The sequence below is a fragment of the Taudactylus pleione genome, unplaced genomic scaffold, assembly GCF_031769625.1.
Source record: "Taudactylus pleione unplaced genomic scaffold, aTauple2 ptg000251l, whole genome shotgun sequence".
NCBI classification, from domain to species: domain Eukaryota; kingdom Metazoa; phylum Chordata; class Amphibia; order Anura; family Myobatrachidae; genus Taudactylus; species Taudactylus pleione.
In genome coordinates this window covers 6,196,340-6,222,656 of record NW_028284653.1, presented here as the reverse complement: position 1 = coordinate 6,222,656, position 26,317 = coordinate 6,196,340, and the positions used below count along the sequence as shown (strand labels likewise).

The 26,317-nt window shown below is 41.1% G+C and overlaps 1 protein-coding gene across 1 annotated transcript in view; it reads left to right on the top strand.

The window, feature by feature from the left end:
- Positions 1-25,950, top strand: part of LOC148515266 (pendrin-like) — a 44,578-nt gene extending 18,628 nt beyond the window's left edge. The window contains exons 9-21 of the mRNA XM_088480197.1: positions 3,997-4,144; positions 6,340-6,453; positions 6,740-6,817; positions 9,804-9,899; positions 13,263-13,369; positions 14,545-14,614; positions 14,968-15,060; positions 15,142-15,237; positions 16,651-16,890; positions 17,675-17,729; positions 17,885-18,030; positions 22,806-22,889; positions 23,837-25,950. Coding sequence (XP_088336323.1) covers positions 3,997-4,144; positions 6,340-6,453; positions 6,740-6,817; positions 9,804-9,899; positions 13,263-13,369; positions 14,545-14,614; positions 14,968-15,060; positions 15,142-15,237; positions 16,651-16,890; positions 17,675-17,729; positions 17,885-18,030; positions 22,806-22,889; positions 23,837-23,860 — 1,351 coding nt within the window. The 3' untranslated portion in view covers positions 23,861-25,950. The remainder of the gene's footprint in view (positions 1-3,996; positions 4,145-6,339; positions 6,454-6,739; positions 6,818-9,803; positions 9,900-13,262; positions 13,370-14,544; positions 14,615-14,967; positions 15,061-15,141; positions 15,238-16,650; positions 16,891-17,674; positions 17,730-17,884; positions 18,031-22,805; positions 22,890-23,836) is intronic.
- Positions 25,951-26,317: the final 367 nt, after the last annotated feature.

Genomic DNA, 26,317 nt, shown 5'->3' with positions numbered 1-26,317 from the left:
ACAGTATCAAAAACAAATAAAAAGAGCATAAAAGCATCAAAACATTGAGGAAAAACTATGGAGTTCTAATCGGTCCCGGCCAGCCTCTTGCAGGGAAATAGTGAAAGGAAACGTCCCGCCACAGCTCACACGGAGGTAAATAGAAAAGTACATGAAATACTTGAAAGACACATTCCGAAGCCTCATCCGTAGTGCCAGGAGTTGAAAACGGATTTTTGGACTCGCCAAAGTAGAATTTTGGTGCCAGGAGACGAAATGGTAAACAACCTTTAACGTAACTGGAGCCACTGGAAGGGATAACTGAACTTTTACTGGAGAAGAGTTGATTTCAGAAGCAGGAATCACAGGCTCATCCACATCGTCCCTCTCCCAAACTCTCTGAGGCGCATGACAGAGAAGAAAAATATCCACCTTTAACTCTCTAATTCTGTCCACAAGACTCTGGGTAGAGGCATTAATAGAAAGAAAAATGTGGTCAAAAGACCAAAAAAGAACTCTATAATGGGAGTACTCGTATAGCAAATGTTTAATAAAATTGATAAAACATAGTTGTTATTATCAAATACAAAATATTAAAATAGACTTACAAAGACAATATACAGGAGTATGAATTGGTGCTAACTAATGAAAATATGAGGGAACAGTCAGAAATACTTCTCAGTCCCTCTTGGATGGCGAAATATAACATTACAGGCATACTGTACAATAATATGAATAAATACACATAACAAAAATTCAATAAAATACACCCAGAATCCAGAAATAAGGATCAATCACTCATTAAGTGCTGATAGGTATGAAGCAATATTGATAGGTGTTGTGAATATACCTAACCAGATATCAAGGAGATTAGAGTAAAGCCAGGGATGTGGAGAACTGATGTACATTAGGTTCTGCTTCTTCCCATCTTGCCAAGATTATCGGATAAGAAGTGAGAGACCTATGTTATACAGCAACCCTCTAGAAACAACAGCTAGTATCAGCTCTCTTATACAGCCATTCTTTCAATTGTCATGCCCAGGATTATAGGACAGTTGATGGGATCTCATATATATAATAGGGCTGTACAACTAGAAATATGAAGGCTGGATCGAGGTACATCAAGGCTTTGTGGTGACCCCCACCATTCCTAACAACATCAGAAGGCTCAGTTGTATTATATCAGTTTTATTACAATACTGGAACACTTAAGCCGGCCATAGACTATGCGATATAGTAGCCGATCCGACGGATTGGAACGATATAGCTGCTATATTGTACCGTGTATGGGCATTATATTGTCCCGTGCGCACTCCCGTGGGGTCGTACATCGCATCCCCAGATCGTATGGAAAATTCACTAGATCTGGGGATGCGATGTACGACCCCATGTTGCGCTATGCGGGTGAGGGAGGGGGGTGCCGGCATATCGGGCGGTCAGCCACCACTTCGCTCTGTGTGTGTTGACCACCCGATATGTCGGGCATCGGATCGGCCGTCGTCATACATGGTGCATATTGCACCGTGTATGGGCCAGTTTAGTTATAAGATAAACATGATTCTTTTTGTACAAACTGGGGGGCCAATGCAGACTTGTGTGCAAATCAGCTGTATGGAACTGAGGGGCATATCCAATTTTTCCTGCAGCCGCAAGGTTTTTATATTCAATTGCCTGCGAGAACACCAGGCGCGATAATTTGTGTAGAAATTAATGAGGCTTTTTTTCTTGCAGCTTCAGAGCAAGTCCATTTGTTCCTAAAATCGTTATATGAAGGAAAAATTGTTGGTACTTGCACTCTTCCTAATGACTAAGCAATTGGAAATTTCCAATTAGCATAATTAGTCTAATTATTAAATGTCATTATTGGTTGTTAAAACCAATGATGGCCTCAAAGTAACCCAAATGAAAATGTTTCATTCATTTTTGTACCCCAAATTAATGAAAGCATTTATCTTTATTAAAAATAATTTTAATTGGCCTAAAATTACCCCAAAATCACCTTTTTTAATTTTTGTTTTATTTGTTTGTAATAAAACAAAAGTTTGCTTTTTATCTTTTTTTTTTTTACGTTAAAAAAATGTACAAGTTAAAAAAATATATATATTTTTATTTGGGACAGTAAGAACCATTATTATTGTTACCCAAAATATATATATATATATATTAGGGATGTGCAGGCTCGGATAGGTTTGAGTTTGCACGTGGAGTTCGGATTTTTCCCTCCAAAAAAACGGAACTCAGAACGAGGCAAAACGTCATCTTACATGGACGCACATCATCATTCCTGGACAAAAGACAAGGAATGATGATGTTCGTCCATGTAAGATGACGTTTTGCCTCGTTCTGAGTTCCGTTTTTTTGGAGGGAAAAATCCGAACTCCACGTGCAAACTCGAACCTATCCGAGCCTGCACATCCCTAATATATATATATATATATATATATATATATATATATATTTTATTTTAGGGTACAGGCTGTTCCCCTTTAAAAAAAAATTTAAAAAATTTCCAGAGCACGGTTTTGCTTGAATACATTTTTCAAACAATTTCTTTCTACTGGATAATGCGAGTAATGGGAGCATGCAGGGGCGTAGCTATTTGAAGGGCCCGTAGCAAAAGTTTGTAAGGGCCCCTATGTACCGCCCAATGGTGAAATGTGTATAACACATGTAACTTTAACAAGGAAGATGGGTCCCCTAAGCACTGGGCCCCATAGCAGCTGCACCCCTTGCACCTATGGTAATTAAGCCCATGGGAGCATGCATACCCTCGGTAATAGAAACTTGGTTGTAATCCCTGCGGAGAAAACCTTGCAGTTGGACCACCTCTATTTGTACGCTCGGTTTCATGCCCATCATCAGTATCAGCTTGCACTTGGACTTGCCCTATAGGAGTTGCAAGAAATCTGTCTGAAATCATGCGTAATTATGTATACGCACATTTCTACACTTTTGCTTATGTGCAAAAGCCCAATTACCACTCAGTCACTTCACTTCAGCTGTAAATGGAGTAACTAAATTACGCACAATTCTGAGTTGTTTGTAGTTGCATGGACTTTGCTCCGAAGCATGCGCCGTGCGAAAACATGCAAGATGTATCTGCAAAATTGACTTGTAAACTCCCAGCGCGCATGGCCAAAAAGGGGGCATAGCCTTCTGGCACACCCCTGATTTAATCACTCTGGGGGCTTGCCCAGCTCTACTGGAGATGCCGGGCTACCCCCAGAGACTCTCAAAGCACTACCAGCTCCTTCTCAGTGACAGAACTGCACAATAACATCGCAATGCAGTGCCGGCTCCCAGTCACTGAGGAGGAGCCATCAGAGCCCTCGGAGTGTGATACCCGATGTGGTCTGCAACCCCCCAATGACGCCACTGCTGGGTGCTGATTAGTTGCACAAATGAGGCAAGAAAGAATCACTGTGTTGACTATAATTTGCTTAAGGTTAAGGTTATTAGCTTACATGGAATCAGAGAATAGTACACCAAGCCTGCTCAAAACACTTTTGGTAATGTCCAAAAGAAATAGGACAAAGTTACTAAGGAAAGTGGGTTAAAAGATGGGATATAATTTTTAGGATGTTTGTAAACATTCTTACAATCTGTTTTGTTACCAGTTTGGTAGGAGCATGCAATACAGAGGGGAAATGAAGGTGCCTTTAGTAGAGGCAGGCCGCACCAAATAGGCAGCATGAATGAGAAGCTAAATTCAGGAGGTTGAGAAAATTAGAATACAGAGAGATGTTATGTTGTATACTGTACATTAGGTGCAGACAGTGCAAGGAAAACAGTACTAGGGATATCTAGTAGTGCTGGAATATGCTACAACATTTCATAACTTCATATAACAATAGTTTGGATAAATAAAATGATTTTAATATACAGTACATTGTGAATAATGCATAACAGATAAAACCGTTGGGTGAATCATCAGATTAGAGTTGTTTTGTTTCACATGAAATGAAGTGTTTCTAAATATTGGATAAAAGAAACCGTGTGAAATTCTCTTATTTCTAGATTTATACCTCCAATGAAACCAGATGTCAGTATGTTTTCAGAAATGATTGGCTCAGCATTTTCCATTGGTATAGTGGCCTATGCTGTGGCTGTATCTGTGGGGAAAGTGTATGCCACAAAACACAACTATGCAATCAATGGCAATCAGGTAAGCAGCTTGACCTCCAACATGACCTCTTCCACCAGGTACAAAATGTTCTGCTTCAGGACTTTCCACTAAATTTGTGTTTGCAGACACCTGTGTTGAACTGAAATGGTGTTTTCTAAAACTGCAATCAGAAATTAAATGGGAAGTCCAGGAGTACAGCATTTTGTACCTGGTTCATATGTTCCTGTTGGAGGGTATATGCTATCAAGTTAGCATCACAGCAGCTATTATACTGACCAGGGCATTACTATCTGGTACGTGGCCTAATCGCGGGAGGCGTGGCCATGCTCCCTCAGAAAAAATGTAAATAAAAAACCTTATTTGGAGCGCCACGAAGCGGCACTGCACTCTGGGGTGTGGGGAGCTGTGAGCCCCTCAGCAGGGGTGCTGAGAGGGGGGAGCGGGTACTAAATTACCAGGGCTTGTTGGAGAGGCCCGGGTTCGACGCTGCTCCCCTCCTCCCTCTTACCTCAGTAGCCCAGCATCGTGTGCAGTGGGAGACTTCTCACTGCTGTTGCTGAGCAGCAGCAGTCTCCTCTTCTCTGCCTGTGGGGGGGGGGGGGGGGGAGATCACACTAATCGCGCCCCCCCTGGATTTGCATTGGGCTGAGGGGCTCGCAGCGCCCCCCTCTCCAGCATGGGTTTTTTAACATTTTTCTAAGGGTGAGTTAGGCCATGCCCCCCTCAATAGTAATGGGGCCTGGCCCGCCTCTCTACGGCTATGCCCCTCAGTCTGCTGCTCCTGCTCCAACAAGCCCGATCCCGGGTAGTTCGTACCCGGCGTCTCTGATACTGACTGGATAGCGCATACCTCCCAACAGGAGCAGATGTCATGATTCAGTTATGACAGCTCAATCATGACATCTGCTCAATTTAGAAATATATCTTGGAAACAGAAGTGCAAATTGTTTTAAGAAGTCCCTAATCAATAAAATTATTAGGATCTGAGACTGTATGAGGATTATGTCACTGATATATTTAACACCTAATGGGGTATATTTACTAAAGTGCAGGTTTTTAGAAGTGGAGATGTTGCCCATAGCAAACCAATCAGATTATATTTAACATTTATCTAGCACCTTATAGAAGATAATAGTTAGAATCTGATTGGTTGCTATGGGCAACATCTCCACTTCTAAAAACCTGCACTTTAGTAAATTTACCCCAATATACTTTGAATTAACAATTTAATGTTTGACATGTGCTCACTATACCAGTGGCTCTCCAAATCGGTCCTCATGTTAACCTGACAGTCCAGGGGTGAGATGCATGACGCATTGTAATTTGCCTGCGGTAAATCCCGACACTCTTCGCATGCATGCCAGCGTTAATTACGGCAGTATGCATTAAGAAAAACACAAAGATGGAGTTGCCCACCGCATCCAAGCTTGGTACTTATGAGAAATGCGGTCATACCCCCTGACATTGTTGCATCCCTCCCCAGGTTTTAAAGATAACCATGCTTAAGCACAGATGCTTTAATTAGTACCTCAGTGGGAAATGCGTTTGCATTTCTGACCTCAGTCAATTTGATTACCCTCTGTGCACAAGCATATATATCGTTAGTACCTGGACTGTTCGCGTACTTTGAGGACTAAGGGCCTGATTCAGCAAGGATCACTATTCTGCTAGAACGCAAGCAACGCAGTTGCAAATATTAGCAAATGTTTGCAATTGCATTGCGATCACAGCCTAACATGAGAACGCCCACTTCCCCTTACACACATCCATATACTTGGGCAACATAGCAAAATAATTGGTAACATCGGACCCATACACACAGTTAAGGCAGGTCAGACTTCACTCAGGAATTACTAACTTCTGCACAGGCTATGAGCCCTCATGCTGCGTATGGTATTGCAGTGGATATTTTATGCACGCCCCTGCAACGGCGTTGCAACGCACTTGCACGCCTGTGTTCGCCCGACCACCCACCCGTCACCACTCACAAACGACACTTCCTGGCAATCACTGTGTTCGGGCTCTGCAAACGCATTTCCCATCGCAATTGGTAGTTCGCGCACACAAACTGCGATGCATGCGCAATGCGAATTAATCGACCGATTGTGTGCGTCTTTGCTTTTGCGATCCTTGCTGAATCAGGCCCTAAGTTTGAGAACCACTTATACTAAAAAAAAAAAAAAAAATGTTAATTTGTTTGACAATGAAGTAATGTTATGTCTTTATGCTTCCAGGAGTTTATTGCATTTGGCATCAGTAACCTATTCAGTGGTGCTTTCTCCTGCTTTTGTGCCACAACTTCGCTGTCACGTACTGCTGTCCAGGAAAGCACAGGTGGGAAAACCCAGGTAAGCAGCTCAAACAAGCCAAAGCTGTGTATACATAGGCTTACCATACTATCCCTTTAAATCGGGACACTCATGAATTACATAGGTTCTGTGACTCGTTAAAACCTGGTGAAATGGAGGATTGAAGTCGGCCAGCCACAGAACCTGTGTAATTCATATGTATCACTGTTTAAAGAGATAGTATTGTATAAAGGACAATTGTTGGAACATACAAGGAATTTTCCTTCCCATATGATCAGTATACTGTTCATTTGAGACTGTAAATATAAATATTTTTGTTTTCCAGATTGCTGGTCTAATTTCAGCGATGATTGTGCTAATTTCAATAGTGGCACTTGGCAGACTGCTCGAACCATTGCAGAAAGTATGTTTTTATTTTTTTAATATGAATCTGATAGAACTTTATTATTATTATTGTTATGTTTACTAATATATTCTCCTAAATCTCCTAGACAACTAGTAGACAACTGCAAACCATAAAGTACATATAGAACATAATAAGTATAATGAAAAATATATTTTTTTCTGACATGAACTTTAAAGGGTTGCTATCATCAAAGGGCAAATTTACTAACCAGTATGTTTTCAAAGCCGCTGACCATCCATGACTTTGACTGATACTGTAGATATAAAATGGCAATAAAAATAAACATTAAATCAGGCTTGCTTATCATTTATTTCTATTGTCGTTTCAAATCCGTTGATCAAAGTGGCCGATGTTTGTCTGCTTTGAAAACATGTTGGTTAGTAAATAGTGCTCCTAGAGCACTCTACAGTATTTCACAGCGACCTGCCTGGAAGTGATTTCAGTCGGGATGCACGGGGAGGGACAAGGGCAGTAGGTAGGTAGAAGATAACCAGAGAAAGCAGTCTATGATTGAATTGACTCATTCAACTATCACCCGGGTAGGTTAAATAAGGTTATATAAAGGGCCGGCGCTTCCATTAGGCAGCCACCTAAGGGCGCCGGGACCTGAGGGGCGACCCGCTGAGGCTTTCTTGGAGAGGGAAATTCTATCGGGATGCGCTGACACAAGAGCAGCTGGAATAGGGATAGTCACACCCTATACATCAAACACTGTAAAACACACAAAAACCAGCGCTAAAAAAGATGGACGGTTAATCTATAGAATGTAAAATAAATATATACCATTTCTTTATAAAAAGCCAATAAATTCAGCAGTGGGTCACACATAATAACTGAATGTCCAACAATCTTATTGTCTGAATTCCAGACAGTTGTATACACGGTAAAAATCTCTGATCCTGTGTATTGGAATAAATAGGTCCCATATATATTTATTCCAATACACAGGATCAGAGATTTTTATCGTGTATACAACTGTCTGGAATTCAGACAATAAGATTGTTGGACATTCATTTATTATGTGTGACCCACTGCTGAATTTATTGGCTTTTTATGAATAAATGGTATATATTTATTTGACACTCTATAGATTAACCGTCCATCTTTTTTAGCGTTGGTTTTTGTGTGTTTTCTTGGAGAGGAGCTTGGTTTTGCCTTGCATCGCCTGCTGGTACAACTTACTTACCCCAGCGGCGGCCGTGGCACCCATCTACATCCGCCCCCAAGAGAAGGCAAGAAATACACACGGCAGTCACATAGAGTGAAAACCGCGGGAGTCTCCAGTAACTGGGTCTGGTGCCGGTGACATCACTGTGTCACTGGTGGCCCACTGATGCTCTGCCTCCTCCAGTCTCACAGTAGGCAGCCGTTCTGCAGCTTCCGGCCCTTGCACCCCTCCTGCCTGCTCTCATCGAATCCTGAGTGCTGACCCATGAAGTGACCCACAGACAGTCCAGCTTGAAGGTTTCCACACAGTCCTTGGGACACAGGCTGTTCCTTGAGGACATCACTCAGAGGTAAGTAGGCTGGGGGAATATATTTATACATGTGTGAGTGTGTGTGTGTACATGTTTATGTATGTATACATATGCGTGTGAATATATATATATGTATATTTATATATATGTGTGTGTATGTGTATAAATATACAGTATGTATGTATATCCATATGTGTATATTATATATATATATAAAATGTGTGTGTGTTCCATCTATCTATATCTCTTTATGGGCCTGATGCAGAGGTGGACAGTAATGCAGTACTGTGAATTTATGCTAATGCTGCAGCCAATGGGATGCCCACCAGCTGCGGCTCTAATCTGCCGATCGAAGATCTGCCTCACCACTGCACATTAGAGCAACCATATGGTTCCTCACAATGTCTGACTGTATATGGCCACCGGTGTATATGGCCACCGGTGTCAGTGGAACTGCGTCTTTCGACGCAGCCACTGACACCGACTCGCCCACTGATGGACGACAGTTCAGCGCTCAGGAATGCCTATCGGGAGTTGCATGGATTGCCATGCAATTCCGATCCCCGGGTGGTAACCTTTTTTAAATGCGTCCACCTTGAAACAGGCCCTATCTATCTATCTATCTATCTATCTATCTATCTATCTATCTATCTATCCTTCCTGCATGTACCTGCAAATATTACGCAAAATGGTTTTTCACATATTCTTTTGGAGGGGAAGTTTTATGATATGTCAATGGCGGATGTGATTCGAAGACCCTTTCATCTGAGGGGCTAAAAGGTGTGTATTGGGGAGGATGGGGGAAGTAATTTTGCCTAGGATGCCAAGAAACCTTGCACCGGTCCTGGTTATATAACTAAATGACATAAATTAAGTCCTTAACCATATATTAATTTTTTTGGAGCGAAAGCCAATATGCCAATAACAATGTTTTTATTTTAAATTGAAGAGATTTTTATCAATTAATGTCAATTACCAATTTCCTGTTTTACATAACTAGAATATATAGTTTTGTAACAGTTCAAATTTCTCAAAACTACAAATTTCCTTTAAATAGAAGAGATTTATTTTTAACCGTTTTTTATTTTAAAGGTTTTATACGCACACAAATACGCACACCACGGCTCTAGGGAGAGGGGCGGTATATTGTTGACATTTAGAATGTTTATGAAATATATATTTTCAGATTCACTTTTGAAACACTATACCGTAGTTAATGTTTTCTTTCAGAAATGACTGCTTATTGGTCTTATTTCAGAGTAGTGTCATTAAGCACTTCCTGTGTTCTTCTTATTTCTTCACCTTCCTGTTGTGGAAATGGAAGAAAGTAATGTACAGTTGTACACATTTCTTTCTGCTGTTGTTATTTGTGCTCTAGAGTACACAGAAAACCACCACTGCTGGTTTAATATATCACAGCAGCTGCATATATTACAAGGTAGGCGTCTGTAAGAAAATGATTACTATTGTAAAAGAATGTCTTTAATTTCTGTTTCTCTCCACAGTCTGTGCTGGCAGCCATTGTCATAGCAAATCTTAAGGGAATGTTCTGGCAAGTGCTGGATATACCTCGCTTATGGAAGCAGAACAAGTGGGACTCAGTAAGTCTTTAAAGCAACTACAATTTTCCTGAGCTCCAATTATAATTAAAAAAAAAGAAAAGAAAAAGAAAATATCGCACCAAAGGGGGCGTGCTGTCGATGTTGAGTGACAGCAAGCCCCCTTTGGTGGGCGGGCCGGGGGGGTGGCTGCCCAGACGGAGGCGTTCCCATGAGAACGCCTACCGTCTGGGGGCGGCCCCATTGACATCACAAGTGGTGTCAGTGGGAGAGTTTTCGGCTCTGTTAGAGCCGAAGCTCTCTGGGGCCACAAGGGTCTCATCGCAAGCCCAGTTGTCGCGATGGTCTTGACCATCGCGACCATCATCCTGGCCACTCGCATTAGCTGTGGGTGGCAACCCACAGCAATGTGAGCGGCCAGGAGGCCGCTCCATAAAAAAAAAAAAAAGACGCCCTGATTCAGAGCTAGCACTCTGTCAGAGCGTCCGGCTCTGAATCGGGGCCATAGTGCCCTCCTATACATATATGGAAAATGTTTGTTTTCCATAACACAGGGTAATATTGTCTGGTGATCACCAGGCAATAGCTGGTAGTGTACCAGATAATTTGAAAGTGGGGACATCTCGCTTTCAAATATTGGTGCCCACTTGCTTACAGCTGTCATTATGTGGAGTGTGTTTTCCGTAGCGTGGGGTAACATTGCTGGTGATCACAGGTAATGCATACTAATGGGTCTCACAGGTAATGCATACTAATGGGCCTCACAGGTAATGCATACTAATGGGTCTCACAGGTAATGCATACTAATGGGCCTCACAGGTAATGCATACTAATAGGCCTCACAGGTAATGCATACTAATGGGCCTCAACATTTGAAAGAGGGGATCCCCCTCTTTTTAAAATGTGTGCCCTTTATTTATTTGTAGCCAGGTTGGGGGAAACACTATTTTACTGTAGTGCAGGGGTTTAATATCTGGTGATCAGTGTATCATGAGACATTAACTGTTATGTGGGCACACTGTTTGAAAGCGGGGCTCCAAAGAGGGTACCCCTATCTTTCTAGGAGGTGGGGCTGGGGAATTAGAAGGAGGTAAAGTTCCTTCCCGCTCCCCCCGCATCACTTCAAAAATGGCTGCGTTAGAACCTGTGGGGTACAGGTAGGAAGGATTTTTGTCTATTTTGCTCCACACTGTGGAGGATGAGTGGAGCTTATCCTCCCCAGTCTTACTGTATACCCGGAGGATGAGCCCAACTCGTCCTTCACAGCTAAAGGGTTAATAACCTGCCCAAGGATACTGTGTGATGACAATTCTTTGCATTTTTGTACTGAAAAAAAGAAAAGTAGTCTTTTTCAGCAGAGTTCACATTAATCTAGTCTTACAGAAATCATCAAATTTAAATTTTATTTCTTATTGTTAATTACCTGGAAATACATAAAATACAGCTAAATAAAATGATGTAGTAAAGTGAAGACATTTTAAAATAAAGAATGTGTAAAGTCACAAATCCTTTTTTCGGTGTGGACCATATTTATAGAATATCATCTCTTCTGTATATCAACATTATTTTGAATTCAAATTTCCAGTTTCATTGGACTTAGCATGGCTACAGTGAATTGCCCTAAATGCTTCAGTAGAGCTCCCAAGTTAACACAGATAATACTGTATGTTGGCTACTTTACCATGTAATTGGGTTATGTCCTTGCAGCTCTAGAACTATTTATCTGGCTTGTGATTCAGCTAAGGTTGTGAATAACTTATTCATTAAACATTCAGCTATATACAGTACAGTGCTCTTTATGTTGTGTTCTTATTACACCATCAGAATATTCAGAATTAGGGACTCAGGGCCTGATTCAGAGTTGGGAATAGAGGGCTTCATTCAGAGCCGCTCATAAGCGGCCACTCGTTCGTTCCGAGCGATGTTCGCACATCTGCGCATGCGTACGGATTGTAATACGCATGCGCGATCCAGTCAGTGCGGCCGAAAATCGTGTGCTCGCTAAATAGCGAATGTCTGCTATTTTGAATGACAGGAGGAGGCGTATGTGGGTGGTAACAGGGGAAGGTGCTTGAAAACGGGGAGTGGAAATCAGAACGCAGGCGTGCCAAAAGGTCAAAACGGGCGTTTTAAGGGTGTGCATAATTAACAAAGCAGCGTCATCGACCACGTCAGTTGGGTGTCTTTTAGCCAGAACTGCTCGCATGATTGTGGTAGGAAAAACCAACCACAAGAATAGCGAGCAGTTCATACGCCTTTCGATGTGCTCGATTAATCTAATAAATAGCGGACATGACGTATGATGCGAGCGGCCAGGGGGCGTTTTTTCAAAATAACGACCGCATGTTTTGTTCGCTCGTTCAGACATAGAGGCGTCAACAGACCGCAAAGAGCGAACGGTTAATTTAAATAGCCAGCCCCTTTTCCTGAACGAGCGAGCGCAAATAGCGTCCGGCTCTGAATCAGACCCAGAGTGAGATCTCTCTCTCAACTGATCATTTGGTGAAACCATGCTGCACTGCAGGTGGGGCAGATTTAAAATGTGCAGGGAGATTTAGATTTTGGAGGGAGGTGTCCAAACTGACATCTAAATTGTAGAGTAATAATAAAGCTGTGCAGTATTTGTGGGCTACATGTAAAAGCAGTCAATATTTATCTTACATGCAAAATAAAAAAATTATGTATTTACACCCCTTGCATTGCAACATGGTTTGTCCAGGTAAACAGTTAAGTGCTATCTCTCTCTCTATTCCCAACTCTGAATCAGGCCCTCAGTGTTTAGGATTACCAATATCACACACCTACACAAATATGTGCTTAATAAAATGTTATATTAGTGCCACTAAGGACAGCGCAATAATTAAATTGCCCGGACTAAGGACTACTTAAGTACTTCAATGATGATCCATACACCCTCCCTATGTTTCATGAATGTTATTTTAGGACAAGGATCTTGCTACTTAAATAATATTATGTCACACTTGGCAATAAATTGTAGAGACTTTGGTTTTTAGGAGTCTATTTAGTCCTCCACACAATATTGTCTCCTAACCATAGTGTAAGTGATATTTAATATTTAAAAACACGGAGTTAATTACCCATGAGCATGGGCTTATAATATACCTCTATTAAGTAGTCATAACACATTATAAAATATCATTAGATGTAATTTTTCAATATATGCGATTAGTGTCCTTTTTTGTAGTGGTACACCTACAAGTGGAAGATACAGAGCAGCTTATCTGCATTTGGTGATATGCCTTTATATATTTTATTTTTGGTACGAGTATAGCCTGATGTGTGCTATTTTATGTGTTGAAATTTATCGTATTAAAAATGTTTTCATGCACTATGGCGCTCCCCATATGTTTTAGAGTTGTATTCATTTTTTATTTCCTATTTTAGGTAATCTGGGTGTTCACGTGTATTGCATCTATCATACTAGGACTCGATCTGGGACTGTTGGCTGGTTTAGTTTTTGGATTGCTAACTATTGTTCTACGTGTTCAGTTGTAAGTAACTGTATTACAATTTTTAAATACCCCTGTGTGTGTACAGTATGTTCAAATATCTATGGTTAGCAGGAAGATATGAATTAAACATGAGTCTCTGTTTACAAGAGGGATGAAGAATGAGTACTCTCTACTAACTAGCTGGAGGGATGATGCTACAGAGCAAAATGATTTCTTACCATATTAGCTGGATCAACCCTAGTGATTTAAACTGGCTGGATTATGTAGAAATCACTCAGACTGTAAGCCTATGTGCATAATTGCGTGATAAATAATTTTCAAGGTATTTTATCTGTTGTGCAGTGCGAGAAAGTGATGACAAAATACAAGCTGATTACAAACAAAATTGGTAGTATACTTATACCTATGCATATAATGGGGATACGTTCACTATCCCGACGCAGGGGATGCCGCGCTTAGAATACAGGCCCCGGAATCCCGACATGGTACCCCAGAGCCATAACTAGACTTTTTGGTGCCCTGTGCCAGAGAGAGCATTGGTGCCCTCCACTGCTCCCATTTTTTAAATAGGGACATAAGAGAGTGCACCTGAAAAAGGGCCATGGCTTCATGGAGAAGGCGGAGGGAAGAGATAGGGGAGGCCAGGAGATGCTGGGGATAAAAGAAGAGGAAGCTACAAGTGAGAATAATAATAAACAGGAAAATTGACAGGCCCAAACAGCGTCCCCTGCCCTGTGGTGCCCTGTGCCATGGCACAGGTCGCACTACCCTAGTTACGGCCCTGCCGTACCCATACCTAATGGGGATACGTTCAGTATCCCGATGCAGGGGATGCCAGCGATTAGAATACCAGCGCCGGAAGCCCGACACCTGTCAGAATCCCGGCTCTGGCATCCCAACCGCCGGCATCCCGAAGGTAAGTAGCGGGGTTGGGGGGAGGGTTAGGCACTATAGAGGGATGGTTAGAGTTTGGCACTGGGGGGAAGGGTTAGGTTTAGGGTGCGGGGAGGGGAAGGTTAGGTTTAGACACTAGGTGGGGAGGTTAGGTTCAGAGCCGGGGAGGGAGGGTTAGGAGAGGGGGAGGGTTAGGATACCTACCGACAGGTGTCGGTATCCTAACCTTGTCGGGATGCCGGCGTCGGTATCCCGAGTGCCAGCATCCCGAGCTCTGGCATCCCGTACCCATCCCATATAATGATATATTTTTGTTCTAGTCCTTCATGTGGTGCACTTGGAAATGTCCCTGGAACAGACATCTACAAGGAAGTCAAAAAATACAAAAGTGTAAGTAAAAACTATAAAACCATATTACTGGCTTTTATCATTTCTAATCTCATTATTGTGTAACACTGATTCATAAAACTTATCTATAAATATGTAGAATTGAAGGGCGTTCACTGTTGCCTTTCACCTTGTCATTTGAGCAAGAAGTAGAATTTTGCCGGGTCCCTTTGCCAGTGACAAATAATTACTGCAGGCAACATTACCTGGGATTCAAATCCACTACAGTACTGTATGTTACTAATTTTTCTAAATAAATAATAATGGATCAATAAATATTTATATTGATGTCACATATACTGTAGTTTAAGTTGTTTTTTTTTACCGAAAACTAATATCTCAATTTCTTTCTACAGGTTGTTGAACCAGATGGAGTTAAAATTATTCGATTCACTAGTGGTATTTTCTATGGGAATGTCGATGGTCTGAAAAGTGGCATCAAATCAATTGTGAGTGCAATGTATATGTATGTGTGATTATTACAACTAGTGCGTCTAATACAAAAATTTACCTTTTTTATTTAATTGCAGGTTGGGTTTGATGCTGTCAAAGTTTATAACAAGAGGATCAAAGCACTGAGGAAAATAAACAAACTTATTAAGAAAGGACAACTAAGAGCAACTAAGGTAATTGTTTCTTAAGCTGCATACACACACAACGATTTTGTTACCAACGATTTTCTGAACAATTTTTATGAATGATTTTCTGTCATATTTTTTAAAGAGTAATGAACGATTTTTATGAACTACAAACGATTTTTGCATATTCCCTTAATGAAAATCGTTCAGTTGACAAGTCTGACTAAACTACAAATGTGAACGCGCATGAACGGTAATCGTTCATCATTTGACTCAGAAAGTGAATGATTTTTTCAAACGATTATCATTAAACGATATCGTTTAACGATAATCGTTCAAAAAATCGTGTGTGTATGCAACTTTACTATGTACTGAATTCATATAATTGTTTTAAGTGGTCCCTTCTGTTACCTAATTGAATGAACATTTTCTGGTTCAATAGTATGTCAGCTTTCTCACTGTATATATACCATAAACATGTAATTAATTTTGTACCCATTGCATTTGCCACTTCTTTTTCTATTGCGGAAAATCCCTCCTAAACCTCAGTGGTATCTTGATATATCTGCTGATCTCAAAGAAAGCTGTCACTGGAGCAGTGTTGTTGAATTAAAAAGTAATTACAAAAGATCATTTACACATACTTACATACTCTCCCGAGAGGTCCGGGTTACTGCCATATTTTCGATGTAGGTTTCTGCAGTTAGCTGTGTGATTCAGAAAACATAACACATTAATTGCATAAACAGATAGGGCCTCGTCAGTTCTAGGAGCAAAGGGTATAAAGTTGCACCTGGACAAATCATGTTGCTATCCAAGGGGAGCAGATGCATTGTTTTTGCATACAGGGTATATACTAGCTGCTTTTACATGTCGCACACAAATGCCAGGCAGTTTATTATTACAGTACAATTTAGGAGTGAACTAGGATGCACCTCTCTCAACTCTAAATTTCTCTGCAAATTTTAAGTTTGTCCCCCTTCCTGTCACACAACATGTATTTGACATCAGTTGACTGTCAGTATAGATCTTTGAAATTAGCCAGACCTGGGTTGGCAATACTTATCACTATGGAAAATATTAACTCCTGTATACAGACTCAGTATGAACATTAATATTCTAGATTTGTTAATGGACAGTAAATAGCTTACAATCATTATTCTTAAAAAAAAAAAAACTTGGATAACAAGTATGAGTACACAAAGACTGCAGCGATTTCAGAGGAAATCTTCACAATCTTTAATAATAGAAAATAGGCTTTGGTGTTATTTATTTTTCTAAAACAATCTTGCATATACATTTTTATGTTGAAGGTGTTACAGTAATGTTATATTGTCTTCATTTAACTCCATGTTAGACATGATTTCAGTCTATTTGTGAATTTTACATTATTCAAAAATAACCCCCAAATTATTCAGCAGAAGCTCATAGTGGTTCCACTAATTAAACTTTTCTGTATAGAATGGCATCATCAGTGATGCAGGTACTGATAATGACGGGTTTGAGCCAGATGATGACCTTGAAGACCCTGAAGTAGAGCAGAGCCCAGAAGTTCAAATGAAAGAAGTGGAAATCCAAGTAGACTGGAATTCAGAGCTGCCTGTAAAAGTGTCTGTTCCAAAAGTCACTATCCACAGCCTTATTTTCGACTTTGGCCAAATATCTTTCCTTGATGTTGTGGCAGTAAGGTCCCTTAAACTGGTAAGATAGCTAATTTACTGTCAAGCACATTTTCCCTTGAAATACCCATTACCGTATTCATGTTATTGTTGTCTTTGCAATGTAAGCAGCCTCTTTCACCATAGAGACACATACACTTACATAGTATCCCATGACTGCTGAAGGCAGGACTGTTGAGACTTCCGGCAGGCCCAGGTGCTTGGGACATTGTAGTCACAAGAGGGGACACAGCTACACCCCCTGTTCAGTAAGAACCTATGTTGTGCATAGCTGGGGTGCATGGTCATGGCATTGTGGGAGGTGTGCCCTCCCAGGCTCCTGCAGAGGACTAGGCCCAAATAATCAGATTATCTTACTCTTAGTACTTTCTGTAAACTTATAAATTCATTGAACAAATTCCATTTCTGTATTTCCTTTCCTATGACACCTGGGGGCTGGGATAGAAACTATTTTCAAGCCTCTCATATCAGGATCCAATACGGGACTGTACAATAATGAGCAGAAGGAAAATGCCACTTTATTAAAACACCATAGTAGTGAATACTGGCTAGTAATTTGATGGCTGCAGCAGACGACATATGTGATGGCACTTGTTCATAAGTTGGCTCCTATTCTGGTGTACACCCATTTCCTTCATCTATGTATTTGCTTCTTTTTCATCTAATTTGCCTAACTTGTATTTCCAATAAGACATTTTTATTAATTTATTTATGTATTTAACATACAGCAACTCCTTTGATTAGCATAGAAAGTGCATGATTGCCTGTCCATTGTGCCTATTGCTAAGTAGCTACTTGCTTTTCAGATATATAAAGAATTTAAGAGGATTGATGTGGACGTGTACATAGCAGCATGTGATGGTAAATTACTCTATCATTGTATTATTGTTTCCTATAAATCACCCCCATGATTCCTGCTATTTACCACAATCACATGCATCGGGTAAATTTAGTATAAAACAAAGAAAATATGATTGTTAATCCACTTAATATTGATTTTTCATTATCTTCGACAGATAATGTTTTTAAAAAGATGGGAGAATGTTTCTTTTTCGATGACCAGATCAAGCCAGACATCTGTTTCTTGACTATTCATGATGCTATACTATATATAGAGAATTACAGAAAGTTCAGTGATGGAAGTGATCCTCTACTGGAAAAGGTAAGAGATATTGGAACTATTTATTATAGTGGCAATATGGTGACTGGGCCAGTCTTTGTGGGAATTGGTATGAAATTCGATTCCCGGCAGCGGCAGGCCGACATCAGCAGAGATCCCGGCAGCGGAAGCCCGACAGCGCTGGAAATCCCGATCGTGGATAGGTAAGTATTGTCTAACCTAACCTAACCCCCCTAACCCTCCTTAGGGGTGCCTAACCCTAACCTCCCCCCCAAGTGCCTAACCCTAATCCCCCCTCTAAATGCCTAACCCTAACCACCCCCTTCTCCGCTGCCTAAACCTGAGTCCCCCGGGGGGGTGCCTACCCTAAGTCCCCCCCGGGGGTGCCTAACCCTAACCCTCCCCCTAGCCTAACCCTAACCCTCCCGGGGGGGTGCCTAACCCTAAGTCCCCCCCAGGTGCCCTAAACCTAACCCTCCCCCCTGCGGCGCCCGGCATCACTACGATCGGGATGCCGGGCGCCGGTCTCCCGGCGTCGGGGAAATACCGGGCGTCTACATCTAGACGCCCGGCATTTCACCCTCGTCGGGATATGACAGTCGGGAAGCCGGCTGTCGGTATTAAGGCAGTCGGCTTCCCGATTGCATACCGTCTTTGTGACGTGTAATGTAAGCCATGTACAGCACTTAGAAGGAGCACTGGGACATACAGTAGCCAGGGATGAGCCTACAGTATATTGAGGCAGCAAAATTAAGGGAACTAATTTTAAAAAAAAAAAAATTTTCTTGTCAGAGTTAATTGTATTTATGTGTTGCTAGCTGTCATAATTCTTAAAGGCCAGTAATTGATCGTAGAGTACACAAAACGTCTATACAGATGATTATATTAGTTGTTAGTTATGTATGTATATGAAGAATGACAAGAGCACATTTCCACTGATGCATCAGAAAGCAGCATGGCTAGGCTTATCCCTCTTAGTTACAAAGGTACTCACGTGCACATCCCTCAGTACGAAAGTCTGTAAAGGGGGGTATCCACTTAGCGATTTAACCAAGCGATTGCACGATAACGACGTCGTTATCGTGCAATCGCTTGCAAATCGCACATTCATCGTGCATGTTTTGGTCGGAAACGACCAGCGAAACGCGTGCCCGCTGGTCGCTTCCGACATCGCCCGTACATACGATCTCGTCAGGTTCAGCATGTGTGGGATGAGGGATGTGCCTGGAGTGAACGTTCAGTCTAGGCACATCACTAGATATACAAACGAGAGCACGCCAGCAATGTCGTAATCTTGCTCTCGTTTGTATAAGTGGATACCTGCCTTAAAAGTAGCGATTTCCTCAATCTTCAGCCTGTGCTACTGAATTATAGTGAAAATTCAATGACTAAAAGTTGAGATGGTAATAGTGATGATTGTAGGATCACCAGTAGTGCTGAGTGGGAGACATACTGTAATAAATGCATTTGAGCACTGTATGTACAGTACATAAAGGCTTATATCAATTGATCAAATGAAAACACTAATTTTCATAATTCACTTTGTACAAACTTCATATTGCACTGTCAATGTGCATTACAGCTGAGCCGTTAACTGGATTGAATAATTAAAATGCCCTTGGAGGGGTTTAGGGCCTGATTCAGAGCCGGACGCTCTGACCAGAGCGCTCGCTCTGAATCAGGGCCCTCCTCCATGAAAATGGAGCGGCCTCCTGGCCGCTCGCATAGCTGTGGTGTCAGTGGGGCCGGCTCGCACTAGTGATGTCAGTGGGGCCGGCTTCAGACGTTAGGCGTTCCCATGGGAACGCCTCCATCTGGCAGGCACGCCCCCGGCACGCCCACCAAATGGGGTGTGCTGTCAATCAACATCGACAGCACGCCCCCTTTGGTGCGAGACCCGGAGCAATGGGAAGCCCGTCGCTCCCCGGGTCTCGCGCATGCGCACGACGGAGCTCCCTACGTCGTGCACATGCGCAGTGGGGAACATCGACCCACTTGCGAGCGTACTGCCGCTCGTGAGTGGGTCTGAATGACCCCCTTCAATAGCATAATTTGGCCAATAAAGACATGTCAGTTTTCAGGTGAATTTCTCTAAAAAGTTCAATAATGAGAAACTATGTGGGACAGGTATGTGGAGGTGTAAATGCTGTGGGACAGGTATGTGGAGGTGTAAATGATGTGGGGACAGGTATGTGGAGGTGTACTTGATGAGGGGACAGGTATGTGGAGGTGTAAATGAAGTGGGGACAGGTATGTGGAGGTGTAAATGAAGTGGGGACAGGTATGTGGAGGTGTAAATGTATGGAGGTGTAAATGTATGTGGAGGTGTAAATGAAGTGGGGACAGGTATGTGGAGGTGTAAATGAAGTGGGGACAGGTATGTGGAGGTGTAAATGATATGGGATAGGTATGTGGAGGTGAAAATTATGTGGGGACAGGTATGTGGAGGTGTAAATGATGTGGGATAGGTGTGTGGAAGTGTACATGGTGTGGCACATGTATGTGGAGGTGTAAATGATGTGGGGACATGTATGTGGAGGTGTAAATGATGTGGGGACAGGTATGTGGAGGTGTACATGATGTGGGGACAGGTATGTGGAGGTGTAAATGAAGTGGGGACAGGTATGTGGAGGTGTAAATAATGTGGGACAGGTATGTGGAGGTGAAAATTATGTGGGGACAGGTATGTGGAGGTGTAAATGATGTGGGATAGGTGTGTGGAAGTGTACATAGTGTGGCACATGTATGTGGAGGTGTAAATGATGTGGGGACAGGTATATGGAGATGTAAATGATGTGGAACAGGTATGTGGAGGTGTAAATGCTGTGGCACAGGTATGTGGAGGTGTAAATGATGTGGGGACAGGTTTGTGGAGGTGTACATGATGTGGGGACAGGTATGTGGAGGTGTAAATGAAGTGTGGACAGGTATGTGGAGGTGTAAATGATGTGGGATAGGTGTGTGGAAGTGTACATGGTGTGGCACATGTATGTGGAGGTGTAAATGATGTGGGGACAGGTATGTGGAGGTGTACATGATGTGGGGACAGGTATGTGGAGGTGTAAATGAAGTGGGGACAGGTATGTGGAGGTGTAAATGAAGTGGGGACAGGTATGTGGAGGTGTAAATGATGTGGGATAGGTATGTGGAGGTGAAAATTATGTGGAGACAGGTATGTGGAGGTGTAAATGATGTGGGATAGGTGTGTGGAAGTGTACATGGTGTGGCACATGTATGTGGAGGTGTAAATGATGTGGGGACAGGTATGTGGAGGTGTACATGATGTGGGGACAGGTATGTGGAGGTGTACATGATGTGAGGACAGGTATGTGGAGGTGTAAATGATGTGGGGACAGGTATGTTGAGGTATAAATGATGTGGGATAGGTATGTGGAGGTGAAAATGATGTGGGACAGGTATGTGGAGGTGTAAATGATGTGGCACAGGTATGTGAAAGTGTACATGGTGTGGGATAGGTATGTGGAGGTGTAAATGATGTGGGGACAGGTATGTGGAGGTGTAAATGATGTGTGGACAGGTATGTGGAGGTGTAAATGATGTGGGGACAGGTATGTGGAGGTGTAAATTATGTGGGACAGGTATGTGGAGGTGTAAATGATGTGGGGACAGGTATGTGGAGGTGTAAATGATGTGGGACAGGTATGTGCAGATGTAAATGATGTGGGGACAGGTATGTGAAAGTGTACAGGTATGTGGAGGTGTAAATAATATGGGAAAGGTATGTGGAAGTGTTTTATTGATGGGAGAGGGGTCTTGCAGTTGGGAGCTAAAACTGTTTATTTCAACTTTTTACAAAAGGTTGTTAAAATGCTGAAAAATCACTTTACAGACATTATTCTATACCCCAAAATGCTAGAAAGACTTTAATCTGATGAAAAACACTTGCTTACTATAATTTTTTCACCTTTAATAACAAGTGCAAAAATCAGCCATTTGACACAGTTTAAGAACCTCCAGTACTTTCCTTATGGCCACTAGCAACCTTCTGTATGGATGATTTCCCCACTTTCCACTTTTTGTTGGAAAGTTGCACAACTTCACAGCTGGTACAGCAAATTGGCATTTGTAATTGAATCTTGCATTCCTCGGGTGCGCGTAGTCACGCAATGTATGTTAGTTTCATGAAACAAACTCGCAAACCTGCATCTAATTGAATTAGACCCTAAGACTGGTGCATAGAAGGACCCATCCCAGTTTTGCTGATTTTACATATTTCTAGTTACTCCTCCTTGAATAGAAGTATTCTTAAAACAGTGTATATTTCTGTTATACAGCACACCCCACACCATTTCCAATGAGCAAGGCTCAAGCACATTTGAGCTCAGTATAAAAAACAAAACTTAATGGGCCTGATTCTGAATCACGCTAACTGCATGCAATGCCAAGATTCACACAGCTAGTTGATATTGGCAGTACTGCGCATGCGTCCCGATGGTTGTCTCTGAGGGATGTAGAGCGAATTTGGACGCAAGAGTCCTGGATTTCAGTGGCTGTTCTTGGGAGGTAACAGGGGGTGGTTAGGCAGAAGAGTGCGTGTTGCAGTAGCACACACAGGACGCTATCTTCAGACAGAGAAATTGAACTTGCCATAGGGCTGATGCTAGCTTCGATGGTGTGCTTAAAGACGCACTGAGACGGATTTGCGCCTCAGCCAGGGGGTGTCTCAGTAGAAAGATCATCGGTTGCGGCATTATCATAAAGATGCAGTTGCGATTGTGTAGACCTCTGAATCAGGCCCTATATTGGAATACTTCGTTTACAAACTCAATGATGAAAATATGTCTTTATCTTTTTAGATTTCTCTAATGCAAGAATCGAAAGAACCACTGGAATACACTGCGATTGAGCCAACGAATGAGGAACTGGATGCCCAAGAGGAGGTCAGAAAATGCTTAATTTTTATTTTATTGTCATATCACATACCATTATATGCAGCACTTTACATACACAGATTGTAATCTAAATCTAACAATATATAGAGGAATAAACTGAGGGTCATTGGCATTTGATTGGGATTAAATTGGGGTCTTCATGTCATTTCTGTTCAGATAGTGAAATTCATTACTGTTATTTTTGTTCCTTTGATTGCTATTAAAGCATCAACCCCACTTAGATTTTTTTTCTTTAAATTACAAGTTAAATTCCTTTTGAGTGTACACCTGATAGCTATCTCCCTGGAGGAGATATGTGAGTTCAAGACACAGACAGAGTCGGGCTGCTATACACACACGGGCTCGCACAGCTCTCAACATTTCAAAGAAGAGGTGGGGTGGGGAAGTATGTCAGTAGAGCTCAGAGGACAGTTCCAAAGCCTCTCCCCTCATTACACCATGTGCCGTATGACTGTGGTTGTCATGTAGACCATAATGCTCTGTAGAATTGTAAACCATTAATAGCAGCATGAAAAACAAACCAAGAAATGAGGTAAATTTAAATACAAAGTATGTATTATCAGTTATACGGATTTCACTTGTATACAAAACGTAATATATATTTCAGTTATATAACCCAAACATCTAACCTGCAGTGATAAATTTGATAATACTGCAAATGGTAGAATAATGTTCTGTCTTTTGGGGTACTGAGGAAGACTGGCAGTACGGCATGTAATGCTCATCTTTTAAAAGTAAAAGTCAGAAAAAGCTTAATAACTGTAACCATGAGGAACTGTTTGTAGCCATCAATTTGTAGGCTCATTGGGAACATGCATTTTACTGCTTTAACAAAGTCACCACTAGTGTTTAAAACATTATATTAGAAAGAGATGTGTTGGTATTTGCAGTTATGGTCACAAAACACTTAATCTGACTGGACTGTCACTCCACAGGCTCTCAGAAGACTTGCATCATGAAAAGGCTGCTGGATCTTGTCATTTGGAAGAAGCACTTTTCGCTTTCCGATATAATCCCAAACAACTTGAACTTTCTTTTTTCATCATTTAAGGTTTTGCCTGTATACGGCTTATCCACATATACAAACATTTTACAATGTAATTGTTCATAAAGGATGTAAAGTTGTGAATGCTACAGTTCTATTCATTAAATGTATGGGAGAACAATCCCTGTTTCCATGACCTTAATGCATGTCCAATAGGAAGGAATACATACTCCCTTACCTTCAGTATGATTTAATAATCAAGAAAATTGTGTTATCTTTTAATATAGATACAAATGTTACTGTGCCCAGTGGAGGCAGGAAAATATGACATGTATAGTTACTAGACACTATTAATGTTTGTACAGAAAATAACTAGAATGAGCAGTACAATAGCAAATGATGCTTAATTTGCAGTTATATGTCAAGAATAGAAAGGCAAACAGCTACATAAGTAACTAGAAGAGAAAGATGATAGTAGTTTGAGAAATTTAGATATAATCATAATAAAAGTAAATTACTATAACTGCTCAGGAAGATACATACACAGTTATTAGTTATAGTTCTGATATGGAGGCATAGATTACAGACGCGAAACAGCTAAAGGGGGGGGTGTTAATTGTTATGCAAAATAAAAATCAAACTATATATTTAGGGCATTTGCATCTGCTGGTCACCTTTGGCATTGATCAGCTCTGTCTGTAGTAGGAGAGCACAGTGGCATCACAAGGGGGGTGTGGGCCGCACCCGGGTGTCGCCCACCGAGGGGTGACGCCAAAGTGCCGACTCCTCCTCAGTGACAGGAGCCGGGTGTGGCACTGTAGCACCCAGAAGGACTTAGACGGGTGTTCGGGCCACGCCATTACCTGCGAGGCCATGCCCCCTGCCTGTGAGGCCATGACCTTTTTGGGGGCGCGCGGCGAAGCACTACAACCCTCCCCGCAACGGATGTCACCGCAGGCAGGGACGGCACTGGGAAAGCGCATCTAATTAAAAGACTTAATAGCTAAAATCTGATTATAAATAAACTTTTATCTTCTAGAATGTGCTAGATAAATGACAAGTAGCATCTGATTGGTTGCTATAGGCAACACCTCCACTCTATAAACCCGCACTTTAGTAAATATACCCCTTAGAGTCTTTGTGTTGGGACTGCCATGTAACCATGAGAGCCAGGCAGGACCAAAAGTGTTTGAAAAAGAGGTCTTGCCTATATATAAGTGTTGGATTCTGTTAAATATAGCTATTAGTGAAGTTAAATCTTTTAATCATATTTGTAAGAAAGGGATTAGGTAAATTCATACCTAATGTTAATAAAAAACCCTTTATTAAAGTAACATGAAAATTATATAGAAAGCCATATTTATCTAATTTAGACAACTATGAATCATATATATTCTCAAAACATGATAGAAATATACAAATAATTTAGTAGACAATTCTATTTTTAAGGTAAACTGTATATAGAGATTGTTCTAGTTTTCCAAAAAAACATTCACTTAAAAGACCATTATTCAGGATCAAAATATTGCAAAAGATCAAATAAGATATGGATCCACAAATAAGGGGAGTTATCAAAGGAAAGCAGGGTAAGGTATAATCTTTAGATCCCTATACATCAAAACAGGTAAAGATTATTAAAAAATGTAATATATATATATATATATATATATATATATACATACACATACATATATATATAGCTAGCATACAACTGGCAGCAGTCAGGACGTCTTCAAATAAGTACAATAGACCTGTTTGATAACTCCTAGTTCTTTCGTCAGGATAAAGAGAATAGTACAAAGCATCTTTACCTTAAATAAGAAAACACCAAGAGTGATCAGACGCCGGGAGCCGGTCGTAGACGCGTCTAACCTCTGACTTCATAATTTTGTGCCAAAACCCATCACCATAGTAACAATTGATGCTTACATTGGACTACGTTAACCTGAAAGGAACAAAATAAAGATAATCTAGAAATTTGCAACTTTCTAGACAAACTTTTACAAGCAGTCAATTTGTCTATAGCAGCATATTGGCAAAATTCTGTGCAACTACAGTATAAAAAAACATATATATATATATATATATATATATATATATATATATATATAAAATGTTAATAATAAAGACTAATCGATTAAACAATCTAAATCATCCTTATAAGGTTACTTGGAAAATAGCTAGAAGTGGCTATATGAGAACCTAAACAATGTGTAGAGCTCATAAAAATTTTCTTAATGAAAATATTGGATATTAGTAATAAACATAAAGAGTCAACAATCTCTTGAGCCCAAATCAAGAAAACATAGGCATAACTTTATTCCCTGGGTTAATCATTATAACCCGCTGAGCAGTACACTAAAAAGACAAATGAAAAATCTTTGGCCGATTGTAACTAGTGCTAGAAGTTTATCTACATTGAGAAACAAAT